General features: G+C 39.7%; 1 protein-coding gene across 7 annotated transcripts in view; it reads right to left on the reverse strand.

Annotated features, from left to right (window-relative positions):
• Positions 1-15,074, reverse strand: part of GLIS3 (GLIS family zinc finger 3) — a 702,615-nt gene that overhangs the window by 498,682 nt on the left and 188,859 nt on the right. For 6 of the 7 annotated variants that reach the window (XR_004350388.1, XM_032635007.1, XM_032635005.1 and 3 more), the window contains one exon: positions 1,819-2,305. The exons of the other annotated variant lie outside the window; for it this stretch is intronic. Coding sequence is in view for 5 of the 6 variants with exons in the window: in XM_032635007.1 (XP_032490898.1) it covers positions 1,819-2,206 (388 nt within the window). In the remaining variant the exon portion in view is untranslated. The remainder of the gene's footprint in view (positions 1-1,818; positions 2,306-15,074) is intronic. 7 annotated transcript variants of the gene reach the window in all.

Consider the following 15,074-nt stretch of genomic DNA (forward strand, 5'->3'; position numbering starts at 1 on the left):
ACACATGCTAAGTTATGATATAATAAGTTCAAGTTATTAATATTATCACCATTATTATTGCCAGTCAGGATTTCAAACACAAGTATATATATAAAAGCAAGCTACAGTTCACTAGTCAAGCATGAGCTGAAAGATTTTACTGGGCCTCAGTCCCTGAAAATACAAACACATGAGCTTGACATTAAGAACCTTAGCTTGCCACGTCATGAACATAGCAACCTGACGATGACGGAGCTATTTCAGATGCAGCCCCCAGGGAAAATTTTTCCTATAGTTACACTAAATATCAGTAGCTCTGAGAAATAAAACACCTCAAAACCAAGCCTACACCAAAGTTAAGTAGAAAAAGTTACACATGTTTACTTTTTTTTTTTTAAGCTACCCATTTATACCAACTTCTCCATATACAGAAATACACAGACACTAAAACAAACAACTTTGGGGTAACTTGCCTGATATAAATCATTATTCATCATAATTGGATAAGTTATGAGTTAACTGGGTGAATGGCTACTCACAAGGCTGCTAGTAATTTTATTTGGTGGTATAAACACTTAGTATAAACATTTAAAACTAAATGCTAAAAATAACTAAAGGAATATATAATCATGCTATTTTATATAACAGAGCTATATTTTACATGGGATACATACTCCTTCTTTTTCTAGCCCCAATACACATATCATTAGCAATATAACCTCATTAAGTCAACAACAGTTTCTAGAGAGAGCATGTCACTCAAATAATTTGTTATTCTCCAAAAATTATTCTTAATTTAAAATGTATGGTAATTCAAACACTGCTTAATTAAAAGCATTCGCTCTGCATTTCAAATTAACAAGTTTTTTCTAGTTCTCAACAAGCACAAAAATACATCTTTTCATTATACTCTTCTAGCTGCCTACTCTCTTGTCACTAGCTGTATTATAAAAATTATAGGTTTAGGGGCTTCCCTGGTGGCGCAGTGGTTAAGAATCTGCCTGCCGCTGCAGGGGACACGGGTTTGGTCCCTGGTCCAGGAAAATCCCATATGTCACGGAGCAACTAAGCCCGTGCGCCACCACTACTAAGCCTGCACTCTAGAGCCCGCGAGCCACAATTACTGATGCCCGCACGCCTAGAGCCCGTGCTCTGCAACAAGAGAAGCTACCACAAGAAGCATGCACACCACAACGAAGAGTAGCACCCCCGCTCAACGCAACTAGAGAAAGTCTGTGCACAGCAACAAAGACCCAATGCAGCCAAAAATGAATAAATAAAAATTTTTAAAAATTATAGGCTTTGCTCTTAGAATAATTTTTTATTTTATGTACTAGTTCCTCATTTTATTGGCTGTTAAAATTTCTCCCTTTTTAATCCTTTTCCTTCCAAACACCACCTTTCTTCTAGCATCCAGCTAACATAATGACAGTTCCAGCCACTCATCTCCTCCATGGCCTGCAGAATCCAGCCCCTGGTAAGCCAAGGCAGAGCTCTGTGTATCCAGAGGGCAGGATCATAATAAACTTGCTCTTGCCCTTCCTCTGCCACCACCCACCCTACCTCCCTGTTTCCAATCTTTCTATCTCATCTTCCACTCTATTTCACAGTCCCATGAGATGACACATTTACCACTGTGGTGCCCTCACCCTCACATGTATGTACACGTGTACACGTCCACATCCTTTCCTAGAAAGCTACATATCATTATGAGACTAAAAACTTTGACCCTGACACTGAATCATGTATTTTTCCATTGGATTTGCTGGCAGAGAAGAGACAAGGAGGAGAAAAAAAAATAGTGTCCACTTTTAAAAGATCCCAAAAAGACAATCCTACCTTTCCCAGATTTTGGAGGAAAGGGGCTTCCAAACTCCTGTTGCTTTGGCTTTAAAGTGTGTGGCCCTGACATGCCTCCAGTCTGGGTGACCTGGAAACGTGGCTTCTCACTGGTGAGCACTTGTCTCCTGGGGCTCAAGGCAGGCAGATGGATGGGGCTCTCATTCATGTTGCTCTGAGGAGCCATCCCTCCTCCTGAGGGCATCTTGAGATGGAGGCTGTTAGCAAGGCTTCCAATGGCAGGGCTTGGTGTGCTGCCACAGGACGAGGGGCCAGGAGTCCCCGAGTGGGCTCGAATGGGAGGAATATGTTGGCCACTGACCATCCCAGGCCCCTGTGGGGTTCCTGATGTCCGGTGGAGATTCATGCTGCATGACCTTCCATTCATTCTGACAAAACCTGTAGCCAGGTTGGTCAAATATCCAATGACACTAATGATTCCTTTCAGGCAAAGTCCAATAAGTTATCCATGGTGTGGTTTATTAGCCTGTTTAAAAAAATAAATGCAGGCATTTTTAAAAGTAAAAAGGAAAATAAATTACAACGAGTTTTCAACCTGTGTAGCATTCATATCAGGAAGAAAAGAAGCACTCTCAGCAAAACGGTCTTTTATGTAGAACAGGGTTATCTAATACATGGTTCATTGTCAGGCACTCTCCCCTCCTGCACTCGTTGTAGACATGGATTATGGATCACTGCATTGTTTTTTTTGCCACTGAACCCTTCTCAATACAGTGCTCTTGGCAACTATAACCAATCTACTGGTGCCAGCTTGCAAAATGAAACTTATTTTGCTCCGTAGAGGATTTGTCGGTAGTAGCTCACGTTTGCTACAGTGCATCCTGGGAAACCCAAAAGCATCACCTTCATGAGCTGTGAGACTAGTGCTTCAAAGATTCCAGTAAACAAACAAAAAGCCAATACAGGGCTTCCCTGGTGGCGCAGTGGTTAAGAATCCGCCTGCCAATGCAGGGGACATGGGTTTGAGTCCTGGTCCGGGAAGATCCCACATGCCGCGGAGCAACTAAGCCTGTGCGCCACAACTACTGAGCCTGCGCTCTAGAGCCCGCAAGCCACAACTACTACAGCCTGCACGCCTAGAGCCCGTGCTTCACAAGAAAAGAAGCCACCGCCATGAGAGGCCCGCACACCGCAACGAAGAGTAGCCCCCGCTCACAGCAACTAGAGAAAGCTGCACAGCAACAAAGACCCAGTGCCAAAAATAAATCAAGAAAAATTTTTAAAAAGCCGATATAACCTCTAAAAGAGATTATGAGGACATTAAACCATCTCAGATTTTTACTCTACGAGCAATCTTTTTCACAGTCCCTAGATTTACAAAGGATAAAAAAATAGGCATGGGAATCTCACAAAGGCTTCATATACCCATATATCCAAATATTCACAGCAGCGTTAGAGTCTTGGTTCTATACTGATCCTGAGTTATGGGGAAGGAAATAGAATCAACATCACAATACTCTCTTCTTCCAGTAAGATCCTAGACAAGGAAAAGGCTGTGTGAAATGCTTTATGGAAAGCATAAGGACAAAACAACCCTTCTAAAGGTGAGTATGTTCATCATGCACCACACACAGTAAACTGACAGTAGTTCCATGAAGCTTCCATCTGTCATCTTACCACTCCCTTCCTCAAGTGGCAGAGGGAGAACCAAAAGTAGTGACGTGGCCACAGGACATCATCATCCACCCATATATAATAATGTCAGTACTTCCTCGTTATAAATCATTAGGAAAGGCCTTTTCCTCCCTTGATCCACAGTTCCCCAAAATGTGTGTAATAACATGACTAAGTGCCACTACTCCAAATAAATGACCGACATAGTCACAATCTGTATTCTTTTATACAGACATGATAGTCATGGAAAGAAGCCAAAGCTGAACAAACACAAGAAATACAGACTGAGTGCAAAGTAGTAATGGCCAGATATCCTCAACTGGATGATTCCTACTTTTTCTCTATGATCCACTCAATGTCTTAGACGAATATTTCCAACTCAACTCCCAAATGAATGCTCCATAAATCATCAAGTACAAGATATCAAGAACAGCAAACCTTTTGTGAAGAATTTTTTTTTACTGTTTTAGAAAATCAAAAATACAGGTATCCCTTGCTTTTCAAAATTTCACCTTACGCCACTTTGCTTTTACAAAACTTACCTAAGTACCTGTTTTCACTAACCAAAAGAAATTTGAGGAGGATTTTCACTTTTATGAAAAAAGGTGAAAAGCAAAAACAGCTTTAGCATTTGTTCTGCAGGGGGCCATTACAGAGGTAGTACTCACCCCAAGCAGTGAGAGTGCTCCTTCGCTGGGAACTACGCTCAGCATCTCAACTTCAAGCCTCCAGAGCATTGAACTGTGTCTGTGAACATCTGTGCTTTATCTCATTTTATTTTGTGCATCCCTTAGCAACATGTGTCCTAAGGTAATTGCTTCTTCGTTTTATGCCATTTCAGCTGATGAAAGATTTCATAGGAACACTCTACTTTCAGATAGCAGGGGAAACCTGTAGTATTTAATTTTCAAGCCAAGCACTCACTGTGCCTTCTGCAAAGTTGAGTGTGTATGCCCATATGTTGAGGAACTTCCAAAATTACCAACAATATAAAACTGGAATGTTTCCTTCACCTTTATCAAGTCTCCATTTTATTAAGAATTCTATCAGTCTGCCACATTTAATACTGACATGCCTCCTCGGAAACAATCCTAGGTCTCACTCCTGTCCTTCCCTCCACTACAGTTGCCAAGAAGGGACAAATAAATCTAATGAAGATTATCCAAAACTGCATCATTTAAGTTTGTTTATGGAACAATAAGAAATGAACCCTGGTATCAGACTGGCTGTAAGGTTTTTTTTTAATGATGGAAAAATTCCAATGCCTTTTCTGCTGCATCCATTTAGAAGAACTCAAGTATACTACCAGCTCTCTGTTGATTCACTGGTTGATTGTGGGCAAGAGTCATTTAATGTCTCTGTGCTTTGCCAGATGATATTGGCCATCTATTCTCCATTCATTGATAAAACAGTGTTTTCTGAGGCACTTTGAACCCTGCAGAAGAAAGCACTTATTCAGTACCAGCCAAAAAAAAAAAAAGGCAAAATAAATATGTTGTATTGGCAATTTGTTGAAAATGAGGAATGATCCAACATGACTGGAAATATGAGTCACTAAGACCATGGGCCAAGTGACAAGTTTCTGCAGATTTGCAGACTATGCCCATTTCCAGGTTTTTTAAAAATAAGGGAGTCGATTTTGGCATCAAGATCATATATAAGCAGGAATTCTCATAAAAAATCTGGGTAAAAACAGATAAGTAAGGGCTTCCCTGGTGGCGCAGTGGTTGAGAGTCCGCCTGCCGATGCAGGGGACACGGGTTCATGCCCCGGTCCAGGAAGATCCCACATGCCGCGGAGCGGCTGGGCCCGTGAGCCATGGCCGCTGAGCCTGCACGTCCGGAGCCTGTGCTCCGCAACGGGACAAGCCACAACAGTGAGAGGCCCGCATACCACAGAAAAAAAAAATATATATATATATAAGTAAGTACTCAGCATTTGGTTAGATCATTAAGAAGGTGAGTTTGTAAGAAGGAAAAATAATTAAAGAACTGAGAACTTAATTATCAGAACTCATACCTGCCCGGATATTTATTTTATTTTTATTTTTTTATAAATCACACTCCTGTTTTAAATAGCTTTAGGGTGAAAGTAAAAACAACAACAAAAATGTACTTAAATTTTATTACTCAGAAAGCAATAGCCAGAAAGTAAAGTGATTAATACCATAAAGAAAAACCAATAGGTCAATGGTGTGTGAGCTGAGAAAAACCAGCCCCAAGACAAAAATAAAATAAACTGTATGAGAAAATATGCCAAATAATCCAGTTTTCACATTCATTACACCAACAAATTTTTTAAGCATTAGACACCAGAATTTAAAAATCAATTTGTTTATTCATATTATATAATATTTTACGTGCTTTTTGGCCAGGTCATATTATCATAATTCTAAGCCCACTTGGTAACAAAAAAGGAATAAACAGCTAACTTTTAAGAAAGACCCATCCTCACTGAGTCGGAGTGAATAGAGTACTCAACTAGAAGTTAGGACACCTAACTAATTGTGTTCTAATTCTAATTGTTCTAATTGTGGCAAATCATTTACAACATCTCTGGACAGTTTTTCATCCACAAAATGAAGAATTTGGTGATAATCACTTGAAATTTTGTTCTTCTAGATAATTAAGAAAAGGAAGATTATGGAAAATACTCATTAACTATGATGAAGGATAAATATGTAGATTTTTATACCTATGGCACTTAAATCAAAGGGACTGGGGTGGATATGAAAGCAAAAATAACAGTAATCTCTACTGTCTCCATCACAACAGAGATGTGCTGAAAGACAACACCCACCTTGAAAAATGAACATTGGGGTTAAATTTTCCTACACTTTGCCAGAAAGTAAAATCACTACTAATCACTATCAAAACCTGACTGGTAGGATTCCACTGGAAGAACATCTTTCTATTTAAAAACTTAATCAAGTTCTCCACCATTACTTTCTCCTCTGTCCTCCATCCAACTACTGTAAACCCAAGCATCAACAGAAAAAAAGAAGAAAAAGAAAAAGCATGGAACCCCCGGAAGTATAAATTTAGGGTACTTTGGATCTGACATATTAATACATTTAGATTTTTAATACTCCTTTGGTTCTAACAATGAAAATGTTCATTCATCCTGCTATATGAGTCAACATAAGTTAATAAATCTTTCCTTTCGGCCACTTGAAAACTCTTAAAACACATTCCTGTAAGTCAAGTCAGAGAGGAAGTTACTTAACTCCTAAGAAAACCAAGGCACAAAATCACTTAATGATAATTTCATTAGATTTCTGGAAAAGCTATGACTTTAATCAAAATACAAGATCATGACTCTACCTTCTACCCAAAGCTCAAGGCACTGTACCGTGTGGATTAAAGGATTACACAGAACAATGTTAACTCATCCCTTCAAGAAAATTCCAAAAACACGAGTTCTATAATGTCTATTTACAGCCAAAAGCCCTTTCTTAGTTAATATTATTAACAGACTCATCTAGAGTCATAATTCATCTGATGAGCCAGTTAATTATTAATTTTCATACATCATTTCATTTCCTTAGGCTACATTTAGCCTTTGTTACATTTTCCATTCCTTATGCCACAAGCATTTCTTACCCTGCATAGAAAACCTGATAATGAGACACAAAATGCCTGTCAGCAAACAAACTGCTCCTGGGCTGGCTTCTTATATATACGTCTAAACCATCTAAAATAGAGTTTTTATTGATTCTTTTTATTTTTCCCGCTTCGGGTTAATGATTGTATAATTTCATTAACATTGCCTTTTCAACATCACTGCCTTGATCGCTAATAGGCCCCTGCTATTCCCATGGGTTTCTCTAGTTACAGCTTTGTAGCCAGAAGAATATAGAAATGAAAAGCCTATTGATAGATAATATAAGGTATTCTCATGCACTGCTGCAGTGTGAAGCACGTTTTGCAATTCAATCAAGGACAGATAGATCTGAATGTTCTTAGATCCTAGGAGTTCATTTTAATAAGCAGAATGTACCTTGTCCTAACACAGGTGACTGACTCCTCAGAAAAGATTGTATAAACAAAAACCAATCGTGTAAGTCATTTTATTGGCAACAATATAAACACAGCTATATTAGATGTCACCAATAAATCAAAATTATTCTTGTCTGCAATTTTAACAAGAGGAAAATGCAAACATGTGCCTGCGAAGCTGGAGGATACTACAGAGGAAATGCATTGGATGCATACAATATCATTTCTCTAAACTGAAAGTATATTAAGTAACCAGCAACAAAGTTTAGTTGATCATTTCCGTGTTTTCATAACTTTATACAGTGAGACTGGCACTCTCACAGACTTTACAACAGAGGTCACACAGAAACAGGGATGGAATAATTCCACATTTGGGATGTGGAGTGGAAACTTGGGGAGGTTACACCTTGTAACTAGTACATATAGACCGTATAGTCACTTGGGCACTCCCAAGGTCTAATATATGTAATTTGAGAATATTAACATATTTATTTTGAATACTAAGATGTTTATAGCTATTACTCAAGCAATATAATCACTGATAAAATGAAATCAAAGAAGTTTAGCTTTGAGTTATACCATACTTCAAAGTATGAAGACAAATCAGTGTTCCCTTCAGAAATTCAAGACCATTCTACCAAAGACCACTCAGAAAAGATTATATAATGAACTTATGGATCCCACCTAATAGAATTCCTGACTCTGTTTTAATCTGTGATTACAACTCTTTGCCATCGAATTAGAGATATACACATTTTAACTTTTTCATATAAAATTTTCTCAAAAATAAAAATAATCTTCCCTAAATTTATGGAGTAAAATACCTTTTTAATCAAATTTAGTGGCTACGATACTAAAAATGTGGGTAGTAAATATGGACAGGACACTGAGGAAAGGAAGGAAAGGGAAAGGGAGAAGAGGGACAGAAAGAAGGAGAGAGAGGGAAGGGGAGGGGGAGGGAGTGCTAAAAAAATGACCAAATCTAATGCAGGAATTTATTCTGTAGCTAGTTAATCCTAACTTAAAAATCAGAAGCAGCATTGAGAACATTCCACACGATGCTAGTGATTATGGGTATCTGGAAGAAATTCAGAACCTTCAAGAAAATACTGCTGGAGGGCATTATTAGAAGTTCAATAACGTCTCTTAGAATCTACTTTCCACACTTCAATGCATCTATGCAACTCTCATATCCCCCTAACTTACTAAATGTCACTATTTTTAGTAGCAATTACCTACAAGTGTTTCATCAACTTTGCCTCAGTCATGAACTCATCAATGAGTACAGAAAGTTCTAGAAAAATATGGCCCTACCAAAAAACGGCAACAGAGAGGGGGATAGTTAGGGATTCCCTTAGTCAGCTGCAAGAAATCACACACAATGAGAATGAACTTGAAACCAAAAAGATTTTTGAGACAAACATAGGTAAGTTCAGAAAGGTAACCATGCCTTGGCCCATGCGTTGGCCGAAGGTGAATATGGGCCATAAGTTCCTAGATCTATGTTTAACAAAGTAATGTTTCTAAAGCACTGTTTTTCAAATTGACGGCAATCCATTGGTGAGCCCTGAAATCAATTATTCAATGGCAAAACATTTTTTTAATGAAATAGAACCAACTAGAATAAAACAGAAGCTATCAATGTGCATCAAATATATTAATGGTTAAGAATTGTTTCCTTTTAATGATTTGTGGGTGTATATGTCTGCATATCTATATGCATATAGTGTATTCTGGGTAAGATGAAAAATATATTTTCTGGTGGGTTGCAGACAAAAAAGCATAAAAGCTACTGTTATGGAAGCATTTGGACTATCTGCCTGTCCAGGTACTTAACAGGAATATCTGTAGACACAGACAGAATTAAACAACCAAAGTAAAACAAATACCATAATATAGCCGTAATAAAGAAAAGATCTAAATGTTTGACATTTTTAGCTTTATGAAAAATAAGCCTTAAATCACACAAAGCTACACTCCTACCACTGTTATCTTTCACTTTATCTTTTATTTAGTATCAACTGATCAACTGTGCTCTACAATTATCAATTAACCAACTGACTACCAGAATCAGGATCAAAATGACTGACAATTTTATATCTTCCTTGTTGTAAAGGGTACATGACCTTCCCTGGAATAAAACTTCACTTTTACAGTGATAAAGAGGGCGAGTATAAATTAACACATAACTGCCTCTGAGAACTGACTTTTTTTTGAAATCTGTTCTTAATACAAGTTAACCATCAGATCCTATGAAGAGGAATTTGAAATGGAAAAACGAACACATTCCCCGTGATGTCACCACTGAATTAATTACCTGAATTGCAAAGAGTGAACAAACATCACATGGCCATGGTTTGAGACACAAAGCCTTCTTCAGAAATATAAAAGAAAAGTAACTGCCTGGAGATTTTTCTTTAAAAAAAAAAATCCATCCTCACACAAGGAGATACACAGGTTGTAAAATACGGCAAATGAAAGTGCATTCTTTGTCACCTAGTATGTATAAATAACTACTCAGCCCATGTGAATAGCTATTTGCAAAGCTAAAACTCACTATATGTTCAAAAGGATAATAAACATCTACCTATGGAAGATTCTAGAAATAAGTTGAATTTAGCACTCATTAAACCAAATATTCAAATATATTAAATTATCCCTATCACTTGTGTAACTGAGTGATTTCTTTCCTTCAGTGTAGTTAGTTATTGCTTAAAAGTAACCAATGTAACTATTTTTAGCTGTTGGTAGACAGAAGTTTTATACAAGTTAAATTATGTTCACTGACATCACTGCAGAAGTATGAATGTCCACAACAATGACTAGGCCCTTAACCAACATGACAACATATTTATTTAAAAAAAAAAACAAAAAACCCTACATGAATGACTCAGTTAAGTTACAGACAGAAGTGGAATCTATTGGTCATGCTGCAAAGGTTGAGAAAACATTAATCCATTTCTTCACACACAGGAATAACAAGAATTCATATATAGGCCTGGCATCTGGTTAGTTTTGTGTGTACAGTATTCAGCAGGCCTAGAAATGAAACTTCATAGATCTGGCTCAGAACTTCTGAAATAACTGACATTGAGAGAGCCTGACCTTTTTATCAAGGAGCCTAGGACGGGGTCTGATCTTGCACTATAATCCTATCTGCCCATCTGCAGTTCAGCAAGGCTTGCTGCAGCTGAAGGAATGTGTAGTTGTTCCCATTCTTGGCCTGAAGAGATCATGTCAGACAAGAATGGCCCCCACCAGCTTTCTTTACTTCAAGTCTGCTTTCAACTACTTAGAGCCTTCATGATTCCAGTTTTACAAATAAATCCCGATTTTGTTCCCAAAGTAGAAAATGATTAGATCCTTGTTTCTGTTCATCCTACATATTGCCTTTGAGTCCACCTGAGTGGTGTTTCCCCTCCTCCCTTCTTTTGCCCTGTTTCCCCAAATCCAGATTCTATTCAACCTCCAGGCCCACCCCACCTTAGGCCTTCTCTGATCCTCTCTTAATCCCTCTGTCTCTGATCTGTAAAATGGTGAGAATTACACTGTTGTACCTAGTTCACAGCATTACAGAATATTAAATGAGATAATGCACGTTACTTGTTTAGCACACTGTCTGGTACATAGAAGGATCCAATAAATGTTGACTATTTCACTCTATGTACACCTCCTTTAACATTCATAACTTTCTGCATTGCCTTATAGTTATTTGCCTATGTTTCATCTTCCTGTCTAAATTCTAATTTCATTAAGTTTTAGGACTGTGTCTAAATTACCTCTGAACTCTCCCCAGCCCTTATAGGTACACAGATTATTTTATATTATACCTTTATATTTATATTTTTCACACTACCTGTGTCATACATATTGACTTTTCATATACATTTGTGCACATATACTTATTATATTTATAGTTATCACACTGTACTGCTTATTTATACTGAAAAGCATGGTATAAATGAAATATATAATTATATATTTATATATTAATATCCTATATTTATCATTTATTGCCTGAATAAATATAGTCTAAGTAAGGTGTGACCATAAAATCATGAACCTTACGCTCTATGCCTTGTGGAACCAGTTTAATTACAGTTGTGTGCTTCCTGGTCTATTCCTCCCAGTCTATTCCTTTCTTTCTTAGAACAAAGTAGCATAAAAACTCCATCTCACTCTTCTGAGCCGGCATATTATTCTTGTCTTTACCTTGGCATACTCGTGAACAATGAGAAATCCTAACTAAAAGTCACAAAACAAATACAGTCATTTCAGTACTTTCACCCAGGCGCTTCTTTGCGTGTTGGGGGAGTTGGGGGGGGGGGTGCTATCCCTAACAGAGAGACTGCCGAATGCATTCTGGGCTGTCACGGTGGTAGCTGCTCCTCAGCATTCTCCTTGCTCACCCTAAGCTGGCTTCACTCATGTTCAGTCTCCCTAATCAGACAGTCATTAGGATGGAGAATAGGGCTTCTGCTTCTGTCAGCGTTTTTCCTTAATTCTGTCATATTAAGTAACGCCTGACCAACCAATTTCTGCAAGCCAAAATGTTCCCCTAAACTTTAAAGGGGAGTCCAAATTATTTGACCTACTAAAAGGTTGTTGTATCAGCAAAAGAAGCCAGACCCAAGGGTGCATATTGAATTATCCCATTTACATAAGGTATTAAAAAGACGGGCAACATTATTACATCTCGTAGAAGTTAAGGCAGTCATTACTCTTGAGGAGAACACAGTGACTGGAAGGGCTAGGGGAAGATAGTGATGAGAAGAGAGTAAGAGTGATGTTTCTGGGGTGTTGGTAATGTTCCATTTCTTAATCCAGATGCTAGTTACTCAGTTGTGTTCAGTTTGTGAAAATTCATCAAGCTTAAGATGTATGTACTTTATCAATATTTTATTTTATCTCAGTAAAAATATTTTCTCAATAAAAATTTTGGACTTTGTGTCAACTCTGCCTCAAGTAAGTGGAAAACTAGGAAAACTTGGAATTTGAGCATCTTTTAATCAAATTACATGTTAATGTCATTTCAAAGACTTTATTGTAAGTTTTATCCTCCTGGAAAGAGTAAGGCAGCATGGTTATATTGCACAGATTTCCTATGTGCCGTTTATTTATGTTTTAAATTTATTTTCAGTCCTGATTGAGTCTATGAGCCAACCAAACTTTGAGAGAAGTTAAATGTTAAGTCTTGTATTTCAATCTTCCTTATAATATCCTCTAAAGAAAATAATTACACAGAAAATGACTTCTCCAAGGAAGAGAATGTGCACGGGATGCCACTTCCTGAATTATCTCCTTCAAGAAGTACTCCTTCTATACTCTGGAAGAACTACAAATTAACATTACAACTCCAGAGATCAATAACTACAATATGAGAGAGACAACACCGGAAAGAATGTCCTCAAATTAATTTACTAGCAGGAAAGAACACTCAGAGAAAAAAAACTGAGAACACTGAGCTCTCTTCTGAAATGATGGAAAGACCACTTTCTGCCATATAAATGAAGGCAGGGCTGGTACATGATCAGTTCCTCCCAAGCAAACCAACCAACCCCCCAAGTATTCAATTTCTGACAAACTCTTTACTATTAAGGAACTTGTATGGTATCGGGAACCAGAGAAAAGATGCTCTCTCAAACTGGCCTAATGTGAACCAAGGAGAGATGGAGTTACAGCAGCAATTAGATTTAACTATTCACACTGCAGGATTACTGAGTCCTCTGGGTAACAAAGGAAAGGACTTCAACTACCAACAAGGAAAGGTGTTTGAAAGTAACTGGAAAAGAAATCCCCCACTCTTCCTTTCCAAGGTAGTGTTAGGGCTAATCTGGCTGCATAGACAACAAGTGAAAACATATGAAAACTGTAAAGCATTCAAAGGCGATCATTAAACTTCAACAGTTCCCAATTGCAAAAATAACATCACACTCTCCTGTCTCTAAGTGGCTTCAAACATTCATTGTGGCAGATCCTTTTTCTACAAACTTTTGCTGGTTGCAGCTGTTTCACACTTCACTGTAAGCAAACTTGAAGGAGGGAGAAAAGAAGGAATGGGAAAATTTAAACCAATACAAATCAATTTTATACAAAAAAAAGTTTCCCCATTTATGTAAAAAGGGAGGTCCAGTCAGAAATGCTACAGAGAGGGAAACAGACGTCTGGCTAACTCCCAAGGCAGAAATCATGACTCATCAAAGCTTTCAGAAGGGACAGAATGAGACTCTGCATTTGTCTTGAGTTCACCTTCAGGCCAAGGAATGCTCTCTGAACTGGGAACTGGGAAACTTGATTGTCTGCCCTGCGACTGTGACAACTGGCTCTGAGGCCCTGGGCAAAACTCCTAAAACTCTCTGGGTCTCAGTTTCCTCATCCGTAGGTGATAACCAAGATCCCATCATACTTGAGATTCCCTCTTTCCACAACCTAAAGGGAACTGGTCCACTGGGGGGAGCTGCAGAACATTCCTCTTCTCAAACTCCAGAGCCCCAGGCCCAAACTCTGGGGCGACGCTATGTCCTACAAGTAGGTGGGGAGAGGGTGCAAAGCCCTCTTCTCTGCAAGAAGGGGCCGCAATTCCTTCTATCAAGTCCCTGCGTTTCCGGAAGTACCCTCCACCCCCACCCCCTGCCCTGGGTTTAGATGCTGCAGGGATGAGGGCCCAGCTGATGTCCGGGAAAGCCTAGTAAGGGGGTGAGGAATACCGAGGTGGGGGGGCCCTCCAGCCAGGAGGAGGGCTGGAGAGGTCGGGAGAGGTGCCGGGGACCCGCCGGGCGAAGGAGAAGCGTGTGGGGCAGGACAGGAGAAGGGCAGCCCTTATCTGCTCATGACCCCCCTATCTTGGCCACCGGGGATCCGAGGCCCATGCCCCTGGGCTCTCTGGCAAGGAGTGAGGGGCGGGTCCGGGGAGGCAGAGGCGACAAAGCCCTGCTGGGGACGCGCTGCTGCGACCCCGTTACTCCCTGGCCGCCTCTGCCCCTAACCCTCGGCCTTGTCCGCAACCGAGGGCAGCAAAACAAAACAAACTTGTGCAGGCTTCCTGTTGTGCAACCCAGTCCTGAGTAAGTCGGGGCCGAATGAGCGCTGCGGCTGGCCCGCGGCTGGGAAGTCCAAGAGGCAGGGAGCAGCGCGCTGCCCGGCCCAATCCCGGATCCCGAGGAAGTCGCAGCCTGCTCGCCGCTCCCGGGAGCGCACGCTCCCGCCGGCCCGAAGCCCCCACCCAACTATCGTCCTAATCCTTGTTCTTTCACTTCTTGCCTCTTAGACACCCCCAAGTCGAGGGTGCGACTCGGGAAGCCAGAAATGACCTTTCAGAAAGTTTCTCCCTACAGGTACCTAATTGAATCATCCATAGGATGACAAATCCGTCAGGGCCAAGTTTTCCAGACATTTGGGTGACTTCCTCATCACCGAAGTGACTTGTCAGCTCCAGTGAGTAACTTGGAAGTGTCTCTCTGGGCAAGGTGTGTGTTTAGGAGAAAGCCGGCTGCTCACTCAGGCTTTCCAGAAAGCGGCCTCGGGCGACTTCAAAATACACACAGGGTCATTTATAGGGACTGGAGTTGTGCGCAGGACAAAGTCCCCGAGACTGAGACATTTCCCAAACAGTGCTGACATTTT

This window comes from Phocoena sinus, chromosome 6 (assembly GCF_008692025.1).
Source record: "Phocoena sinus isolate mPhoSin1 chromosome 6, mPhoSin1.pri, whole genome shotgun sequence".
Taxonomy (NCBI): Eukaryota; Metazoa; Chordata; class Mammalia; order Artiodactyla; family Phocoenidae; genus Phocoena; species Phocoena sinus.